We start from the raw sequence: 22,366 nt of genomic DNA, 5'->3' as shown, positions 1-22,366 counted from the left end.
CATTCCTTTTGCTAGTAAGGTAACATAGTCATAGGCTCCAGGGATTAGCACCGGACATCTCGGAGGGGGGCAATTGTGTTGCCTTCCACAGAGAATATCTTTGCCAAAGAGCTTCTGTTTTGCAAGGGAGATTAGTAAAAAATATAACTTGTGCACACACACACATGCATGCACACACAATGAGCAATATACAGATAAAGTGCAGTGAATGGGAGAGACAACCGGAAAGAAAAACATCACATGCGCATGAGGAAGTCACTCTGCAGCTCATTCATTGATTCTGTAAACATTCACTGAGTCCAAAGTAGGTGCAAAGCTCCTTGGTAGGTGCTGGAAACACAGACAGACTACTGTCCCTATCTTTCAAACACACCTCTAACAAGAGAGTTAACAAGCATCTAAGTATCTATAATACAATGTGACAATGAAGCTAAGAAACAAATTTGTGATTTTGAACTCTTTGCCAGTTTCTTCTGACGCCTGAATTCAAAGTACAATTGTATTATTTTTGAAGCACTGAGAAGATTAAAATGTCCTTTTAATTTCATAAATCTTGCAACCACACTGCACAGCCTAATATAAATGACTTTAAATCAGTAGACATTTCAGATTTAGCTCTGGTGATCCCCTAGAACTCATCAGCCACACCAAGTCTAAATCTATTTAAATGTTATATTGTCACATTCATATGCTAGACTTACACTTTGCATTTGTACTTTAATTCTTGGAACTAAAAAGAATTTAAATATTGATATACCTAAATCTACATTGTGTTTCCATGTAAAGAATTACATTTTACAAATATTCCTGATGAGAGATTAAGACTATAGGAGATTATAACAGAGATTCTATTTTTCTGACACATTTGGGTCAAAACTCCAAAAGTTAGGAAGGGGAAGTAAGGTGAGCAAGATAGCCCCAGGGCGATGTTCTGTGATGTCAAGTGAGTAGAATCCTATATAATAAAAGCCTAATATGCTAAGTGTCTGGTCCTCTGGTTGGCTGTTAATCCAATCAAAGTGTAATATGCTAATGATATGCTAAGGCCATTCAACCGCTCACTATGATGTGCACTGGCCACCAGGGGGCAGTCGACCAGTCGCTATGATGTACACTGACCACCAGGGGGCAGATGCTCAGTGTAGGAACTGCCCCCTGGTGATCAGTGCACTCCCACAGGAGGAGTGCTGTTCAGCCAGAAGCTGGGTTCATGGCTGGCAAGCCCAGCGGTGGTGGTGGGAGCCTTTCCTGCCTCTGCAGCAGCACTAAGGATGTCCAACTGCAGGCAGAGTGAGGCCCGCTTCCTGGCGGGGAGAAGGCCTAAGCCATCAGTCGTACATCCCCCGAGGGCTCCCAGACTGCAAGAGGGTGCAGGCCAGGCTGAGGGAACCCCCACCCTGAGTGCATGAATTTTGTGCACTGGGCCTCTAGTATAGTATATATTGTGTATCTATGCATTTATGAAAGAGAAAAGAAAATCATAAAATACTCAGAAACCCAAAATGTGTATAAAGAATGCCTAAGTAATACACTACTTTATAGGTAAACATTAGTCCAAAAATAGATAAAAATTTGTTCGTAGCTAATTTGGATATTGAGCTCTGAATTGCAGTGCCTTGGACGTTTTTCATTGTTCTGTTTTGTGCCAAACCACTGACCTTCACTCTCCAATAGTTCTTGCTATTGGAGCTGGTAGGGTGACAGTGCTGTGGAGACAAGATCTAGCTTCCATCTTTTTTTGTAGGTGTTACTTGTGGATGTTAGGATATGTACAGCATACTTACACATATTGGCTGATTTTTCTCCATTTAGAAACTAAATGGTACACACTGGGAACTCTTAATCATTAAAAAGATATAAGCTACAGTGCATCTATCTTTTAGGACATTTCATCTCTATTATATCTCATCGCCTTTAGAGCATTTCATCTCATTTTACCTCTATTCATCTCTATATCATTAAGAAATGCTTTTAACTCTTAAGAATGTTTGTAGGTAATTCACACGAAAGAAATTGCAAGTAGAAAATAATTATATGGGGAAATGTTCAAACTAGTAATCAAAGTATAAATTAAAATAATAAAAATGATTAAAACATAAAGCTGCTGAGCTTGTGGTGGAACAAGCATACTCAAATACTTCCAGGGAAATCAACAATTATGCCTTATCTTGAGAATCTGTAATTCTAATAGTTTATTAGGTGTGACTCTAATGTCTTTGCAAATACTTTTGCCAAATTGTAATTCTAATGTTCAGATCATAAGTGCTCTGAATTTCTTTAAGTCCTAATTCTAAGACCTTTTGATTAGAGATTATCTTTTACTATTCCAAATGCCTGTACTTTCTATCTGTTAGAGACAATTCACTTCAAAAAATTAAATAAAACGAAATAAGAGTTTGAGATCCCTGATTAAAATGCAGAATAAGGGGAAGATTCACAACTAATGATGTATTAGTACCAGTTTACACTTGGTAATTATTTAATGAATAGAGGCCCAGTGCATGGGATTCATGCACTGGTGGGGGCGGGGAGGGCGTGGCCTGCGGGGATTGGCCTGCTGTGGGAGTGTGGCTCATCCCAGTCAGCTGAGCAGCGCTCCCACTGTGGGAGCACACTGACCACCAGAGGGCAGCTCCTGTATTAAGCATCTGCCCCCTGGTGGTCAGTGCACATCATAGAGACTGGTTGACTGGTCTTTCTGGTTGTTCCACCATTTGGTCACTGGGCTTTTATTATATAGGATTTCCCTCCTCATTGAAAAGAGAAAAATCATAACCAAACATTTTGTGTTTTTAATTTGGTGAAATTAATTATAGTAAAATAATTGAATAATACAATTTTTCCCTCTCTTCTTTATTACAACTGTTTTTAAAAAAATCTATTTTATTGATAGTTTTACAGAGAGGAAGGGAGAGGGATAGAGAGTTAGAAACATCGATGAGAGAGAAACATCGATCAGCTGCCTCCTGCACATCCCCTATTGGGGATGTGCCCGCAACCAAGGTACATGCCCTTGACTGGAATCGAACCTGGGACTCTTCAGTCCTCAGACCAACGCTCTACCCACTGAGCCAAACTGATTAGGGCTTTATTACAACTTTTAAAGTTGATATTATCGCAGGTGTCCCTCTTCCCCCCCCCCCCCCACTTTGCCCATCTCTACCCACCCTCACCACCCCTTCCTTGGCCTTATAATATGATTTTATTTTTTAAATTATTTTTTAAAGATATTTTTATTGATTTCAGAGAGGAAAGGAGAGAAGAGAGAAATAGAAACGTCAATGATGTGAGAGAATCATTGATCAGCTGCCTCTTGTATGCCTCCTACTGGGGTTCGAGCCCACAACCCGGGCATGTGCCCTTGACCGGAATCGAACCCAGGACCCTTCATTCCACAGGTGGACACTCTATCCACTGAGCTAAACCGGCTAGGGCAGTGGTCGGCAAACTGTGTCTCGCGAGACACATGCAGCTCTTTGGCCCCTTGAGTGTGGCTCTTCCACAAAATACCGACTTCTGCGCATGGGCCATGAAGCTTCAATCACACTGTACATACGCGCCCGCACATGGTATTTTGTGGAAAGTCTGCCACTGAGGTACACACAGATTCATTAAGACACTTTAGACTTATCAGTATTCAGAATCAATGAATGTATTATGCTAACATGTAAATGGTGATGATGCTCCTAGGAGTGACATAAACACTACTGATGATTTCATTTATGGTACATAACCATCATAATTAGCCAAAACAATAGAAATAAAACATGCTTAAACTCTGATGGGGGTGATACAGGCTCCAGGCAGATTCCTCTGTCTCGGTGAAGGGAGAGCAAGTCAAAGTAACTTTACTTTCATAAATTGACAATATTTTCAATCTAACCTACCTTTTCCTCTTTTCCCAACCAAAGCAATTTAACTTAAATAATCACCTCTCTTGCTCTTTCAAAGATTCATTCATTGAATATCTGCTTAGTAAGTACCTGGGCCTGACATTGTTCCAAGTGCTTTAGATAAATTCCCTGATTCAAGGGAATGCAGGCTGGTTTATACTGGCTGGCATGGAAGGCTGTGGTGAGGAGGTGGTGATGGAGCTGATTTCTGATTGAAGGGGGCCATGTGAAGATCCAGGATTGAAGAGGTCCAGGCCCAGGGAAAAGCAAGGGCAAAGCCCCAAGACAGGAATGAGTTTGAACTGAATGTGCTTGGTATGTCCCAGGAAAAAAGGCATTGTGGCAGGAGTGAGATGATAGGTGGGCTCAGAGCAAGAGAAGAACCAGATTACGTGGCTCTTCCTAGACTATGGCAAAGGACTTGAATTTTATTCCGAGTGCAATGAGATGGCAGTGGAAGACTGAGCCAATGATATGATCTGATGAGACTACTCTGGTCTTAAATGTAGTATGCATCTGCCAACAGGGTCCCCAAACCCCACAACATTTTCTGATCCTGCCAGAAATCTACTAGACATATTTTTTTTGTTTGTTTTCTACCTACCAAATTTTTAGTAACTTGACTAAGACTCCAGCCAACCACCTCGCACTAGGTGCTGGAGAAACAATGATGACTAAGGTAGACCACATCCTGCATTTAGGGAGCTTCTGATCAAGCAATTCTTTGAGCTATTAACTCATTAAGGATAAGAAAGATGTGTACCATGGCCCCCCCTGTTTATACATTGTCTGACGCAATAAGGACCCAATATGTATTTGCTGAATGAGTCCATGTAATCCATGAATGGATTTATAGTTCCAAGTTGTAGAAACCTGCATGTAAGCCTGTCTTATTTCATCTCATTCAACCAGTACTTTGGCATATTCAGATAATTTTGGATTCTTATTCTGTCAGCCATCCCACAGGAAATTTTTATGATGGGCCAAATTCCATTTTCCCTTTGTTCAAGTTACTGACAATAACATTGTGCAGGAGAGGTCTGCAGCCATGGCTGGATTCTAACCAAAAATCAACACCCTTTGGATATGAAATTGAAATGCTTTACTGACTTCCAGAATAAGTCCATGCTCTAATTCCTGATACCTCATAGATGTAGTGCAGGATCAGTGGGAAGTGAGATGTTAGAGAAAGACCCAAGTGGAAGGATGAATAGACATAAATCAGGCACAAGTGACCAAGGGGAAGAGTTGTCCAGGCTGAGGGAACAGCATGTGTTAGGAAGCATGGAACATTTCTCATGACTGGAGCTGCTGCCTTAACCAGATCTTACATACTTACTAAAGACCTGGTGCACAATATTCGTGCACTGGGGGGGGTCCCTCAGCCCAGCCTGTGCTCTCTCGCAGTCCTGGACCCCTGGGGAGCAGGCCTAAGCGGTCAATCAGACATCCTCCTGCATTGAGCCTCTGCCCCCTGGTGGTCAGTGTGCATCATAGAGACAGGTCATTCAGCTGTTTCAGTCAATTTGCATATTAGCCTTTTATTATATAGGATGCCTTAAAGGAACTTGTCTGGATTAACTACTCCGCTACATAGAACTTTCTCACTCTCTCTCTCTTTTTCATTGTACTTTTATTTATTTACTTATATTATTTTTATTTTTTATCTTTATTGCTGAGAGTATTATAGATGTCCCCTCCTTTTTCCCCTTTGCCCTTCAACACCTGGTTCTTCTCACTCTCTTTTTATGACAGTTATATATCTCAATGTTTTATAATGTAGTTCACATCTGGTAGATTTCTTTCCTCTGTATCTTTATTCAACATTTTCTCAAATACTGTATTTATTCTTCAAGATAAACTTTAAAATAATATTTTTAAATTCCCCCACAAAAAAAATTTGGAGGAAGCTGATTTAAATTAAATTTATTAAAAAAGAGTTGGCATCTTTAAGATGCTTAATCTTCCAATTCAAGAACATGAAATGTTTATTTGTTTGTCTTTATTTCTATATCAAAGAAATTCTATATATTTTTTATATGTAGATACTGAACATTTCTGGTTAAGACAATTCTTGCATACTCTAGTTATGCTGAATGGTTAATGTATTTTAAAATTATATTTGTAGTTGGAACCCACCCAGGCTAGAAATTAATGCATTTATTAATTTTAAGTTTTTTAACAATTTCTAAAAAGTTTTCTATCATTCCAATATATTTATATCATTGATTTCTCAACTGCAATGGTTAGAATAGAACTTCCAGAGAAATAAGATTAAATAATAAGCAAAGTTACATAACTTTTTCTTTCCCTGATATTTTTTAAGAAAATGCCTCAAAGATTAGGGAAATACTATATGCTGACTTGACAGTATATTATTTATCATGGAAAGAAAAGCAAATTGTTTTTCTAATCTTTGTTTTTATGATTTTTTATCCTAATGGATGTTTAATTTGATTGATGCCTTTTTAGTAACTACTGATGTTCTAATTTTCTTTAGAAAGCTATCTATTAACTTATTTTCAATTATTGAACAATTTTTGTGCCCAGATAAACTTAATTCTTTCTTGTACACACATACACACATTTTTGTATACATTTTTGCATAAATTCAATTTATGAATTCATTCCTTTAACATGAAAGCAGTGTTCTATATGAGGTACTATCCTAGATACTAAATTAGTCCAGTGGTTCCCAAAGCATTTTGTAATCCCAGTGCACTTCTGAATATCTCAACACACCCCTAGCCAGTTCTTATTTAATTTTTAATTGAATTTATTGGGGGGTGACATTGGTTAATAAAATTATGTAGGTTTCAGGTATACAATTCTATAATACATCATCTGTATATTGCATTGTGTATTCACCATTCCAAGTTAAGTCTCTTTCCATCACCATTTATCCCCTCTTTACCTTCTTTTACCTCCCTCTACCCCCTTTCCATCACCATACTGCTCTCTGTGTCTGAGTTTTTTTCTTAATCCCCTCACCTTTTTCAACCAGCTCCCCAACTACCCTCCCCTTTAACAGCTTTCACTCTGTTCCCTGTATCTGTGAGTCTGTTTCTATTTTATTTGTTAGCTTATTTTGTTCATTAGGTTCCACATATAAGTAAAATCATATGGTATTTGACCCCTAGCCATACGCACACACACACACACACATACACTAGAGGCCTAATGCATGAAATTCGTGCAAGAGTAGGCCTTCCTTCCCCCGGCTGTCAGCACCGGCTTCCCTCTGGCACCTGGGACCCAGGCTTCCCTCCGGCTGCTGGCTTCATCTGGAAGGATGATGGTCTAATTAGCATATTATGCTTTTATTATTATAGATTTTTAATTATTAAAAAATAACATGTTTAGCATGATTCTCTAATTCAAATAGGAATGATCTCAACTCATGGTAATACTGACTAGCTTCTGATTAGGGATATGAATATCACTTAACATATGTACAGAAAAATATTGTACAAAATCCTAACAATTATCTAATAAATACAATTAGGTTATCCATGATTACATCCCACACCTTCATTTTACAGGATAAGAATCTGGTGGCCAGAGAAGTAAAACTGCCCAGCTGCATGGAGCCGTGGCAGAATCATACAGAATACTTGTTTTAATCAACCATCATTGGTTGATTTCCATGCCCAAATTTAATTTTTATTAATTTTTCAATTATGTAAGTAAAACATGTGCAAAGAAATGAATACATTACTATCACAGAGACTCACTACCTCTTCACTAGATCTGCTTCCTTATTCTAGAATAGACTTCACTTCCTCAATTGTCTTTTGGGTTGGGTGCTGCCATGGAATGGAGTTGTAACCAATGTCCCCATGGACATTTCCACTGTTTTTATTTTTTCAATCAGGTAGACGTCAAGAAGAAAAATGTGGCTTTCAGACATGATGAGTCAAATCTTTCTATGGGCATTCTCTTCCAGATACAAAAAATTCCATACACACCCGCCCCCAATTGGTGGAGGACCAGGAGATGGGAGAAGCTTGATCTCTGAATTACCACCAGGAGGATAGCTGCCATATATCAGGAAAACCCATTTGGACTTTGGAGCCAAATACACTTTTCGGTTATGTTAAGCCACTGACCTATGGAGATTTATTTGTTTAAGCAGCTAGGGCTAACTTGTACAATGATCAATAAGCCTAAAGTTCCCCTGACCACCCTGAACCCACCAATGGCAGTGCCTTTACCCCTCCCTAGGCCACCTTTGTTATAAGTATGTTATATAGTCTTTGACATTTTAAAATTATATAACTATTTCCATATGTATGACCCATAGAAAGACATATCATTTTGTGGGAGTGCCCTTTGTCTTGTTTTACATTAAAATAATCATGCTAACTGTATCTATATGGAACTTTTCTTCATTCAATAATACATTTTTGAACTCTAAGGCTAATCCACTTCTTTTAATCACTGCCCAATATTCCAGAATATGGCTGTTTCACACATTAGTTAGACATTCTTATGTTGAGGGACATATAGATTGTTTTTCAATTTTTCCCAACAGGGTAAACACTGAAAAAGAAAATATATATATATTTTACTTAATAACGTGTCAGTAATCACCCTTCAAAGTGCTGTGACCAGTTCACTCCCTCATTGCCCTGATAGTACACGTATTACCCACACTTGCACCAGCACTGAATATTATTAATGTCTACATTTTCTACCATTTGGATCACACAATGTGCCCCTCACAAGTGGCAGTTCTCAAGTACTCAAAGCTTTATCTACAGTATGAAATTAGGGGGGATAAATGGTGATGGAAAAAATAAAATAAAATAAATAAATAAAAGTAATTATTCACAGATAGCCTGCTCATGTGGTTATTCCTCCGAGTCAATCATTCACAGTTGATGTTTTCAGATGGTTTGCAGTTTTCTGGATCCCTCTCTACCCCCAACCCATTCATTTGCCCAAAGGAAGAAAAAGTGCTTCAAACTAGAGAAGTGAGAAAATTCTATTCCTTGATATTTCAAAGGTGCCAAACTTCAAGAACTCTTACGAAATTATTTCAATATGATTTATTGGGGCTTCCCAAACTTCCAGGGGAACACCACGAGTCATTCAATTTTGTGTTTTAATATGAGCACAACTCAACTGGGTTAGCGAAATGTTTCCAGAGAAACAGAAATATGCCTGTGACTTCAAACTTAATGGAAACCAGGACTCGGCACCTTTGGCCATGCCAAGTGTGGTGAATGAGGTGATTTCCTCTCTGTAGAGAGAGGCAGAGTTGGGTCAGACTGGGCCCTCCCGCAGGACTGGGTATTAAGTGGTTCTTAAAACAGAAGCTAATAAAATATAACCCTTTGCAGTGGATTCTGAAGTCAAAGGTTTGTAGAATTAAAATAATCAACCGGGTGCCCCACCTCCTTCTCTCATCTCCATTTGGATCTCGCCCACTTCCTCCATGTTTGCATGCACTGCACTCCGCAAATTCTCTGCTCACGCAGCGCCCTATGTCTAGGGGGTTCTACTCCCTCCTCTTCCACTTCATCCCAAGTCTTAGGCATCCTTAGATCTTAGCTACAGCACCACACCCTCTGGTTGAGCATCATGCGTCTCCTTCAAGTTCCCCACTTCTTTCCTCTATGCATGCAAAGTGGTTATAGACTTGGATGCTGCAGTGAAAGTCCCAGATGCATAGACTGGCTGTGCCATTTACTTACTTTGTGACCTGGATTTATGCTCTTTAAAGCCCAGTTTCTTCATCTGTCAAACGGGCATGGAATCGTCGCTAATAACGGGCAGTTGTTACCAGTATTCATAAAATTATGCATGCAAAGCGCTTGCACGGAGCCCGACTCCGCTGAGCACTTAACTGCACAGGCTGTGCCTTACCCCACTGTATTGTAATCGTCAATTTTATTGTCTTTCCTTCAGTGACTGTCATTCCCTGAAGGCAGAGAACGTTTCTCGATCATTTCAGTATCACAGCACATCCGTGATGTAAATAGCTACTTAAGAGATGTTTGGCAAATGGATGCATGCGGACTTGGCATGTCTATTTAGACGGCCTGCCAACCTCCAACTGGTTATGCGCGCAGGCGGGTTTCAACGCAGAGCTAAAGCCACTTTCACAGTTCAGGGCCGGGGAACCAAAACCCCAAGAACAGGTTCTAGGGGCCCCATATCTGGGATTTTCACAGCTGAATGCTCTATTTCAGATCATTAAGAATTAGAGTCTAATCATTTGGAAAGTTTCATCTTGGGGTTTAAGTTAATTTTGAATTTTCCAAGTTAAACAAAACGCACCCTACCTGAGACTACTTAGTCTGAAGGGCTTCTCCCTTATAGTAGCTGTGTGTATACTTCATAAACATCCAAACTCCATATAGAAGAGTATACTTCTTTAAAAAGAAGAAGAGTGAGGGGAAGAGAGAAAGACTCCATTTGCAGGCCAGGCCAGCATTCCAGGGGCATTTTACAGGGAAGTAAAAATCCTTGAAAGTGAGAAGTACTAAGAGGGTGAGCTGCCCATTCTGCAGTGGTCCATTGGTGCCCCTGACTAAATAGGCATTGCATGGCTTAAACATTCTTGCGGCACACCGGTTGAAAAGTCACTATGCTAGGTGGTTAGAGAAGAACCAGCCTGGGTTGGGGTACGAAACACAGGCTGTGGAATCAGACAGGACCAAATCTCTCTACTGCTACCACACAAATCCACAGTTTAGCGCAGTGACCAGGAACAGGTCCCTTGTTCCTTTTATCTGCACCTCCCCCCATGTCAATGCACATTCTTGTGTTCCTAGGTGGCTGGCCATATGCTAGTTACACAGAAATAATATTACTTTTTCTCCAGATGACCTTGAGGATTGGCTGAAATCGAAAATCACATTGTGTGTCCAGTCAAGTTCTCAGGACACAACAGAGCTCCATCCACTCCATGGGCCGGGACCCAGAGCTGGGCCTGCACACAGCAAGTACTCCAAGCTCCTTCCTGAAGGCAGGAACGAAGGTAGAAATACGAACACCATGTCCAGGATCATACAATCCAAGTCTACATTCTACCATCTACACGGGAAAACAAGGTCATTGCTTGAAGGGTTCAGAGAAAGCAGTGCCTGTCCCCACACCATGCTCTCTCCCTTCCTAGCAAACCCAGGGTGACCTCTTCAACTCCCAACTTGTCCAAGCATCCAAGAATTAAACACAGCAGGGCAGGGTAATCTAGGGACATTTCTCCTGCTAGTCTGTTATTATTTTCTCAAATCTTTGAAAATGCTATATATTCTTTTCATATTGCATTTTAATGACTGCTGCTATGTAACTTGTTACTTTAATAACATCTCTTCAACATTTTTTCTTCTCCCTCCCTTTCTTCTGTCTCTCTCTCTCTCTCTCTCTCTCTCTCTCTCTCTCTCTCTCTCCCGCTCTCTCTTTCTCTTTTCTTCCTTTCTTCCAAGGCTTTTGTTACCAGAATCTCAGCTCCTTCTCAGCGGGAACATAAAGCAGTGTGGGTTTATGGCTACCGTAAAGAAGAAAGTTTGAAAGGCAAAACCAGAGACGTGATCCCCGGCTTTATAACCAACTCCTGTCAAAACATAACAAACCACAGCCAGACATGAGCCACGGTGACAGAATGCTAGACCATAAAGATGATGGAGATCAGCCGGGACAGGCACTTTACAGAAACAAACACCTTCCTTGCAACAGACAGAGCAAGAGCAACACTGAAAAACCCTTCCTGGGGAGAAAAAAAAAAGCCATGGTCGGAAAAATAAGGACAAAAACATAAAATTCAAATGACAACCCGGCCCAAGGAGATAACCCAAGGCAGACAAAGAATCCAATTTTACTAAATCAAGCTGACACCTCCTCCTGACTTTAATTGACCTCAGAAAGCTGGATCCTGAGCAAACATAAAATTAAGAAGGGGGAACATCCGGCGCAGAAATGGAGCGTTGGCATGGAGCTGTTTTAAGTTTTCCTCTCTCTGCACATTGTTGGTTCTGTATAGGAAACATGGAATCATCCATTGCGCGGTAGCAGCCACGGCACCTGGCATGAGGTCAGGGAGGCATTGTCCCTATGTTACCATGTGGAAGGTTCCAGATCTGAGTCGGGATCCTGCAATATGTCCAGACAGCAATTCAGGTTTCTATGGTAGTGTCATTATTGGAAAGAAGCTCAGGAAGAGGAAGTAAAATGAATGTAGGCAGCTTATCAGGAAGCCCAGAAACCTGTCTTGTGTTAAACTGGAAGCATTACAAATGCAAGAAGCGCCCCACTGGCCTCTATTTGCCGAAGTCCCTTACTTACTAAGGGTGGTATGTTTTGCAAAACTTCCCCTTAGTCTCTAGCCTTCCTCTTCTGGACATTCCTTCTGACCTTTTCTCCTTTCTTTATTTTTTTCTGAATACCTCCTTCTCTTCTTCTGCTCCCAACGTGGGAACTACTTCTTCCAGGGTGCCTTCTCTGATTCCCACAGGGCGAGCTGGTTGGGTGTATCTCGTGTAAGTTCCATTGACAACCTACACGTCTCTGTTACAGTATTTATCGTATTACAGTGGTTTTCAGACAGAAGACAGCAGGGGAGCATGTTAAGATCAAGATTCCCAGACCTCAGCCCCAAAAGCATCTGTTTCAGTGGGACTGGGATGGGGCCAGGGTCTGGCATTTTTAACAATATCCCGGGTACTTGGGAGGCAGGCGTTCCCTAGGCCCTATTCAGAGACATGGCTCTGTTTCAGCTGCCTGTGTGTCTTCTGAGTACACAGCTTCCAGGAGAAGAGTCACCATCTGCCTCGTTTCAGGGCACCCAGCACCCAATCACAGTCATCCCCCATCAAGTCATTGTAAAAACGTATGTGTATGAATGTGTACATGTTTGTATGTGTATGTATATGTATATGTATATTTGTATGTATGTGTCTTTGGTGCATATATTTGTGTGTGTACATGTATATGTGCCTGTGTGTTACTGACTGAATGTGACGTGGAGTGTGTTTGGTATATTGTGGTTGGCTTTGTTCAACAGAGACGCTAATGATCAAGGCATGGCATGCTGGGGCATCTCATAGTCTCCAGATATCCCAGAATTCTTCCACGAGGAGCTGCCAAGGGAATGGATGGGATTCTCAGAACACAAAAAGCAAACACTTGTGTTAACTGTTACCAACAACTAGGTAACGTGCTGGCCGCCAGGTTTCCCTGCTGATTGCTCCAGGGCTCAGACTCCCACGAAGGGAACTCCATGCCACCAAGCAGGAACCTCCCTGGTGGCACTCTGCTGGGAGGCAATTTCAAACAACCCAGACTGTGGTGGGGCCACATGATGAGATAATTGTGGGAAACAGATTTGAAAGGCGAAAGGTGAAGTCTCTTTTCTGACATTCCCTAACAGCTATATTTCTAGACTACCAGCACTCCACTTAACACGTTAAAATACAATTGAGTGCTGAGCTTTACCCAAGGTTCATTATAGTAGGGCCTTTGCATGATGAATTTGGTGCAGACGAGGGATTTGCAGCAATCCAAGAAGGTAATTCCCGGAGCCACCGGGACATTGTATATATGACTTGATAACCGGGGCGCTCATTCGTACAGTATCAGGCTGTGGAGATATGAACAATATCTCGCTGGTGGATAATACCAGTTGTCAGGCATATGTTTTATAATCCCCACAACTCCCTTTTGTTTTTACAAGCTGCTGGTGGATATCTTCGAATTTTTTTTTCTTTTTGGCTGCATAGAACTTTGGGAAGGTTTTATTCTTTTTCCCCTTTTTGTTTATCAGAGAAGTAAATGGTACAGAAAATTTAACAAGAAAAAAATCAAGATAGCAGATAAAAACATTATAAATAACCATTTCATCAGCGCTTTAAAACCACTGAAAAGATCAAGATGCACGTGTTAAATGTCTGTAGCCAACACAGGGAGGATCTTGCAAATTTCAGAGTCTCTGCTTTCTCTGCCTAAAGAGTTATCGGGCTCAGGATGGAATGGTCTGTGACATCTCTCTAGCCCCTGGTTGTCCAAAAGCCCTGTAGGGGAAGGGATAATATCTATCTCTGTCACCACTATATCATGAACGTTCAAAACAGTGCCTGGCACAGTTGCCAAATAATTACTGTGTTTGTTTATCATGTAGGGTCTCTAACAGCTGGAAGTCAGATGCGATCAGGTTGACTGGGGTTAGGAGCCAAGCCAGGCTGATAGGATCCAGGGAAACGGATGAGCCTGTGTGGAAGGTGTAGGCAAGAGAAATCAGGCAAGAAGGAAGCTCTGAGTGGTTACAATGAAAAGACTAAGGCAAACTGGAAGAGGACACCAATGTCAGGCTGAGACAAATGTGATGAAGACCACAGGCAGGAAATGAGAAAAGAGTGTGTTCCAAATCAACAGAGAACTGGTGTTGCCAGGGAAGGTTTTTCCAAACTCTTGAGGGTTCTTCCTTGTGGCAGAAACCCCACTGATGTGATACTTCTCACTTCTCTCTGCTTCTTTCTTCACTTCAACTGGGAAGGAGAGGAGGTGAGAAGAGTGATGAAGTCTTATCAGAGAGTTGAAAGTTTAGAAGGAGAATCCTTTTCTTGGATACAAGCTCTACTGAGAATGCATGTGTTGCTAGCATCTCCAGGGCTGAGCCCTGTCCTAGAGGGAAAGCAATGAACACTGGTGACTGGGGAGTAAGTCTACTTGCTCTTATATTTGATGTTAGGAAAGCCTTTGCATATAGATATAAGCCATATTCTCCAATAACTGTTTGTACCAGAATTAGAAATGGTGTCTTTTATATCTGCCATCTTCTTTGTCTTATTTCTCAATTGGTTCAGAACTTAGGTTTAAAAAATGTGTCACTTATTGGAATCTCAATTCTCCGACAAATAGTTGGCAGGTAGAAACAAATTTAAATCTAATTCAATTTCACAAATGCTTTTCACATACCTAGTATGTGTTCAGCACCAATGTTGCATGCTAGAGTGATTACAGCAGCAACCAAGACAAGATATCAGGCCAGGATACTATCTATGTGACATTCCATACTTGAGATAGAGGAACATGACTTTGATGTCATAACAACTGATTTACTAACAAAAGGTATCCACACTTTAAGCAACCTGGGACTTTCTGCAGCTCCAAATGCATCTGGTAATAGGAGTTCCTTAAAGACAAAAACTCTGCCTTAGTCTTTGTCTTAGTTCCTGGGTCTAGAAAAAGGCTTAGCATAGAGCATCATAATGGGAAGGCTGGCTGGCTGGCTGGCTGGATTGATGGGTGAGTCTTGCTGGATATCAGATGTACATTAAGAAGACAAAAATCACTTCCACCTCAACTGATCAGAGTGACAAGTTAGAGAGGGTCTGAGCTCTCCTGGATAAATTCTGTAAGCTCCTAAATAAATTGTGTAAATTTAGAAAGATGTTTTGAAATACCATAGTGGGAATTTTCCCTAGATTAAGGTCCATCTTTCAACAGTTCAAGTGAAGGAGCTTTGAAATAAAGATAGATAATGGCTGCTGGGCAGGTGGCTAATGAATCTATACAAGGAGGCTTCTGTCTCTTCCTTCCTGAGTTTTTTCTTCTTCTCATGCAGCCAAGAAATAAACGGTGGAACTTGCTTTCTGATAGGAAGGCTACTTTGATTTTCTAGCTGAGTGGGCCAGGTATCAGTTGTAGAAACAACAGTGAATGCTTACTTAGACTCAAAGAAACCACAGACTAGATTATACATTTGGAGGGGAGCAAATAAAGTGAAAAGCAGAAACTATGAATGCCTGGTCCATAGGAGGCATTCAATAACTAATGGTTGAATGACATAAATGAACCAGACACATGTTTAAAAAAAGAAAGCCAGATGGGTACAAGTCAAAAATCACTGACATGAGGCAGTGGCTCAAGTTACAGGCAATAGCTTTTGTATAATTCCCCCCCACACCCCAAATCCCTTGAGTTTCCAGGAAGCAGTGGGGATTAAAGAAAAGATATCAAGAACAACAGCTATTGACTAACTTCATGTGGCAGTTTTGAAAGAAAAGCTTTAGAACTCGGCTTTTACTCAGCACACAAGTTATTAAAGGGTTTGAGCAAGGCAGGAGCGGGTCTGGATTTCAGTATTTCTTAACTTAAATTAAAAAAAATATGGATAACAATCAGTAGTGCTAGTTTTCTCTGTTAATATTTATGTCAAATTGTTGAGAAACTATAAATGAATTTTATGGATCTGGTATGGGGTGAATGCATGTGTTAAAGGAGAAAACCTACTTTAAATCTCTAGTATTGGCAAAAAAGAGTTATTCATATCAATTTTAGAGCCTCAACCGAAACCTCTACAAAAGCATTCTCATACAAAAGCTGTTGTCCTAAGGTCTATGACCCTGTATGATGGTCTACATTCTGATTAACTTTTAGTTCTATCAATGTCCGATTTTACCATGATTATTTTTCTATACCTACCTCTAGACACTTTCAACCAACTCTCAAAGAGTGTCACTGTTCCATTCCAAAGCCGAACCTATGGCTAGGATGTAAGTTCCAAGAGGGAGGGCTCTTGTCTTTTTGTTCAGTCCTGTGTCTCCAGCATCTAGCTGATTTCCTGGCACAGAGCAGGCACTCAATAAATATTTGGTGGATGAATAAATAAATAAATAACGACTGGTATGAATTTGGCAAAATAACACTCGTTGTGAGTAACTGGAGAGAAATGAGAGGCAGGAAAAGGACATGCAAAATAAATAAAAAAGGACAAAATGTTCTGCAAAGAAATGCCATTTTATTGCTTTTAAAGATGCTCTTTAAAATCTATGACTATCAAGTGCTAACAATTTAAGTGATACTTGGAGATACTTGAATAAATCAATACAGCCACCTTTATAATTATCTTATGGAATACATTCCCAGAAAGCAGCTTCATATACTTGAAATGTATATATATACACATATGTGTGTATGTGTGTGTGTGTGTGTGTGTGTGTGTGTGTGTGTATATATATATATATACATATATATATATAATTTCAAGTATATATATATACATATATATAAAAGTTTAATACTCCCATATTTCCTACCATCACTGGACTTGCCATTATTCATTTGTGAAGCAAATTGTTTTTGGTTCCATTGAGAAAGAATTTCATACCAATTCAAATTACCATGATTTTGAATTTGAGATATCCAAATATAAAAAAAAGTTTCTAACAACTGATAATGTCATAGTAGTAACAGCTCTCATTGCCATTATCCAAAACCTGTCTGCCAATAACTGCTACAGCTACTACTAAGAATGAGGTGACTAGCTAACTAAATTTAAGTTCTTATCATTGGATTAAGTTGTTTATTTTTTAACCTGTGTTATCTCCTCCAATACTCTCAACATCTTTACACCATAAATACTACTAACATCCCAATTTTACAGAGAAAGGGACCGAGGCTGAGACAGAGAAAGGTCACACATCTAGATCATCAGACTCCAAACTCAATCAGTCCGTAGTATGTCTTCTGCAGTCTCTTTTATTGTTAGGACAGTTATGTGTCCCCTGCAGTTTTATTTACCTTCATGCACAACCCAGCATGGTGTCATCCATGTAAGAGATGCGCAAAGTTCTGCTAGGTTGACGTCATTGTGTGAAAAAAAGGCTATAAATGTACAACTGGTTATTTTTAAAAAATACTAAAGAATTGATTTTTGTGGCTAGTACTTCAAAGAGAATATATAGTATCTGTTTAGGAAAGTTTCGATATACAGGGACCTTGAAGATCACCCAGACTAACCATGTGCCAAAAGTATCTGCCCAAGTTCAATAGTCTTTGAAATCTTTTAATGGCTACCCCCTTGCCTTCAAGATGAAGTTCGGACTCTATAATATGACCTGTGAGAATCTTCCATGGCCTGTTCCCTGCTTATCTCTTTGATTTTATTGCTCTGCCTCTCTGTTGCTCCTCATTCTCCTCTGTCTCCCTCTGGGTCCCTGTCACCTACCCCATGTCCCAGATAGGCACACGCTCTTGGCTCTAGCAGCATAGAACTTCTTACAGCTCCTGTGAACCTGACAGCTCTCCTTCGCTTCCGCACTTTAGCTCATTAGGTTCCATCTGCTTGGAATGTCATTACCTCCCTCTGGTTAATTTGTACTTTAAAAACCACCTCCAGGACATTTGGAGACAGTGTCCCCTAGCAGTGCTTCTGCCATTCTTCCTGCTCTTTGTAACACAGCACATCTCACCCTGGACTGACAGTATGCGTGGCTCCCTCTGAGATCACTAGCTCTCTGAAGGTAGTGGCTACCAGGTCTATTTCCTCGCTGTGTCCCTGGGGTACCAGGGACAGAGTAGGCTGGATACATATTTGGTGAATAAATGAGTAAGACTCAGAAACAAGAATTTTGATGCCCCCACTGAGTTCTCTTCCATGAATATATCAGCTTATCAACCACGAAAACCACAAAAGTAGTCAAGTCTGCCTGCAGTACAGTCTTCTGAATACTGGCCATGGTTTTCACATGGAAAGTGGTCTAAGCTGCCCTGGAAACCCACAGAGGCTAAACCAGAGCCCTGAAGCCTGCTAGCTCCCTATTAACAATGGGAAGTGCTTCTTGATGTGGGCATGCTGTTGCTCCTGCCATAGCATCCTTCGTGGTAAATAATGTCTCAAAACGTCCCAGGGAGGCAAGTCACTTCCAGGCCCCACAGCATCTAGAGAACCCTCATTCCCTTCTGCTCTGTGCTGGAATGGCAGTGGGTTCATAGGGTCTGTGAAGACCATCTTGTCCAACACTCTCATTCTGACACAGGTTGATATAGGACAGGGGACTGAAGTCTTGAAAGTCCACTGGGTAGCAGGCAGCACACCATGTATTTGAACCAAGGTTTTGTGCATTATCTTAATTTATTCACAGTGTTCACTTATGAGGTAGGAACTGCTATTAACCCATTTGTACCAATGAGGAAGGTGAGGCTTAATAGTGATGATAGTAGCTTGTCCAAAGTGACACACTGGCTAGAACATCTGTGATCTATCTCATCCACTACTCTGAACCACCACATTGCAATTAGAATTCACATTAGTTACTGGACTACCTAGAGAAGGTAAGATGCACCCTTTGTTACCAATGGGAGCTCCTGGGTTTTCATTTGCCAGCACCTCATTTTCTCTCTCACTGTTCTGCAGTCACACAATGCCAAATGTCAGATGTCACTGTACTCTGAACATACTGCCCTGGAAGACATGCCATCATAAAGCCTAAAGTATGAAATTGGTCATGAATAACCAGCATCTGGGTCCTCACCCTAATCCCTGGAACCACATCCAAGTCCCACTTCAGCTCTGAGCCTCTGAGCTACCTTCACATAATGGGCCCCACCAGCTACTCAGAACTCCATTTTGGTGCCTCTGAGTGGCACATGGGAGGCACTGCATAATCTGGCCCAGAAATATTACCAAGTATCCCATGTTTCCTTAGGCCTCAGGGCATTACCTATACTGTACCTCCTACCAGGACTGCTCTTTTTCCATCTCCCCTGTTTCTTCCCACAATTACTATCTTTCTGATGAACTCTTATACATACTTCAAGACCCAGTTAACAAACCATTTCCTTTAAGAAGTCTTCATCTGGTGACCTACCTGCACCCTAGTCTCTCAGGCTGGGTCAGAGGAGCCAGTAGGGTCCTCCCACAACACAAAGTATTTCCTCTCACATAACATGCATCACACTGTATTATAATTATCTCTATCTATATCTTTTTTCTCTATGAACTAAGAGTGCTATACACTTCTGATTCTCAAATGTACAGTGAAGGGGGTCAAAATATCTTTGAAATGAATACATAAATGTGAGAGGCAAAGCAACCCCATAGGAAGACAGAATGTTTTGCCCCTGGGATGTGGCTCTACAAAGATGCATGAAGCTCTCTGACCCTGTTAGTAAATTACTACACATTCCACTGAGGGGTGGGAGAAACTGACTTCTGAGGACTGGCCTGAATACCCACCCACTGCAGACATGGAAGGTCAAGCAGCTGAAGTGCAATAAACATGTACCAGCAATTTACGAGTTGGATTCTGCCCCTTCCCACTGTGTATACACACCAGGAGAGAAACACAAGTTGATCCCTGTGTGGGTAATAAAAACCCAGAGAAGATTAGAAAGGTTCATGAATGGGCCAGAAAGTCCCTGAGCTTTGAGTTAAACACAAGGAAAGGAAAAGTAGGCTCTGTTTCACATGTTTTGGGTTTAGTGAAATTGGACGATACATCTTGCCTAGCACCTCTTCAACTAACTCCTAAACCCTCATAAATTCTAAGTGAATCAGAAACATACGGGGTGCATTCCTCTGACTTAATTCGACACGATATTGTTTTGTAAGAATTATGTGGATTCCAGGGAACCCTTGAAAATGGCATTCCTTCATCTCATGCCCACAAAGCTCCAAGTAGGATCCCTACAACATGGGAGGGTGGCATTTGACTTGGAACCTCGCCAGGGATGGCTCACTCTACCATTGGCTCCTTTGGAAGCCCTGGCCAGAAGTAATTGATTCTACCTCTAATCGATAGCCAGTGAGTCTGCCTCAGATCAGTTTGCCACACTCCATCATCCTGATGATTTTAGGATAAGAAAAATAACTTTGGGGAAGGTTGTTCTCAACTTTTTTGCTGGACAAAAATCCTACTCATCCTTCAATAAGTCAAATTGTTTTATATCAAATCCCCCATCAGAGAAAACCTATCTTAAATGTGGTTGCTCATGTCCCTGTCCGAAAGGATCTATGCACCCCTATGTTCATAGCAGCACAATTCACCATAGCTAAGATTTGGAAACAGCCTAAGTGCCCATCAGTAGATGAATGGATTAGAAAACTGTGGTACATCTACACGATGGAATACTATGCTGCTGTAAAAAAGAAGGAACTCTTACCATTTGCAACAGCATGGATGGAACTGGAGAGCATTATGCTAAGTGAAATAAGCCAGTCAATGAAGGAAAAATGCCACATGATCTCACACATTCATGGATAATAGAGACCATTATAAACTTTTGAACAATAATATATACAGAGGCAGAACTGCCTCAAACAGATTGTCAAACTGCAGCGGGAAGGCCGGGGAGGTTTGGGGGGCAGGAGGGAGGGGGGTAAGAGATCAACCGAAGGATTTGTATGCATGCATATAAGCATAACCAATGGACATAAGACACTGGGGGGTAGGGGAGGCCAGGGGATTGTCAAGGGTGGGGAAAAAAAGGACACATATGTAATACCCTTTGTAATACTTTAGGCAATAAAAAAATTAAAAAAAAATTGTGGTACATCTACACAATGGATTACTATCTTACCTAATAATAGACAAACATGTAAATTGATCATCCCTCCGCTATGCCCACCAGCCAATCAGGAGTGTATGCAAATTAACCCAACAAAGATGGTGGTTAATTTGCATACATAGGCACCTGATGGCCTAGGTCCCGGGAACATCATTGGGCACACAGGTCACTCCGAGGTAGGCCCATGTGGGCCCTGAGCAACCTAGGAAGGGCCTGAGCCGGGGGGCTCCTGGGCAGGGCCTGAGCCTGCGATCAGAGCCAAGGGGTCCCCTGCCCAGGCATAACGCCTCGGCCAGAGGAGGGAGCTGGGCAGGGGCGGAGCTGGTGATCAGAGGGAGCTGGGAGTCCCCTGCCCAGGCCCCAAGGCTTTAGGCCTGGGCAGGAGCCGAATGGGGATCAGTGTGAACTACAGAGGAAACACCTTTTCTGACCGCTCATTGGCTGAGCTCCCTGTATGCCACTGGTAATATTCTTAGTAACTTGGGTAATAAGAGTCCAAAAAGTGATCTAGGGTTTTTTTTACCACACTCCTGGAGAAAAAAATGAAGGTCTGCTGCTGGAGGGTTAAGAAATGTCATATCCTGTCCTAGCCAGTTTGGCTCAGTGGATAATGCCTCGGCCTGCCCAACGCAGATTCTGGGTTCAATTCTGACCAAGGGCATGTACCTAGGTTGCAGGTTCCTCCCTGGCTCCGGCCCAGGTCAGGGCTCATGCAGGAGGCAACCAATCAAAGTGTTCCTCTCACTGTGATGTTTCTCTCTGTCTTTCCCTTTCTCTTCCACATTCTCTAAAAATCAATGGAAACATATCCTCAGGTGAGGATAAAAAAATAATAAAGAAATTATTATTATATGAAAGACACATCTTGAAAATGCCTAAAGAAAGTTGTCATTTTTTCATGGTAAAGGGACTGGAGTCCGTGTTGATGAAAACACCTTGGTGGCTGCGGTGACTGGCAGTGGCTGCAACAGTGCAGTGATGGGGCTGGTGCCTTCCCCTGATCAGCCCGGTCGACTCCCACAAAGGGAGGCCAGACTGTGGCTTAGGCCCACTCCCCAAGGGGAGCAGGGAGCAGGTAGTAGGACATCCCCTAGGGCTCCCAGTATGTGATAGGGGGCAAGCTGGGCTGAGGGAACCCCCTCCCCAGTGCACAAATTTTTGTGCACCAGGCCCCTAGT

General features: G+C 41.5%; 1 protein-coding gene across 10 annotated transcripts in view; it reads right to left on the bottom strand.

The window, feature by feature from the left end:
- LDB2 (LIM domain binding 2) overlaps positions 1 to 22,366 on the bottom strand; it is a 351,072-nt gene that overhangs the window by 78,381 nt on the left and 250,325 nt on the right. Inside the window, exon 1 of one of the 10 annotated variants that reach the window (XM_005878128.2) lies at positions 9,593 to 9,660. The exons of the other annotated variants lie outside the window; for them this stretch is intronic. Within the exon in view, the coding sequence (XP_005878190.1) occupies positions 9,593 to 9,635 (43 nt within the window). The 5' untranslated portion in view covers positions 9,636 to 9,660. Of the gene's footprint in view, positions 1 to 9,592; positions 9,661 to 22,366 lie in introns of those variants that run through there. 10 annotated transcript variants of the gene reach the window in all.

This window comes from Myotis brandtii, unplaced genomic scaffold (assembly GCF_000412655.1).
Source record: "Myotis brandtii unplaced genomic scaffold, ASM41265v1 scaffold547, whole genome shotgun sequence".
Lineage (NCBI taxonomy): Eukaryota > Metazoa > Chordata > Mammalia > Chiroptera > Vespertilionidae > Myotis > Myotis brandtii.
Note: the sequence above shows the minus strand (reverse complement) of the source record. Positions and strands in the feature narration are given on the sequence as shown.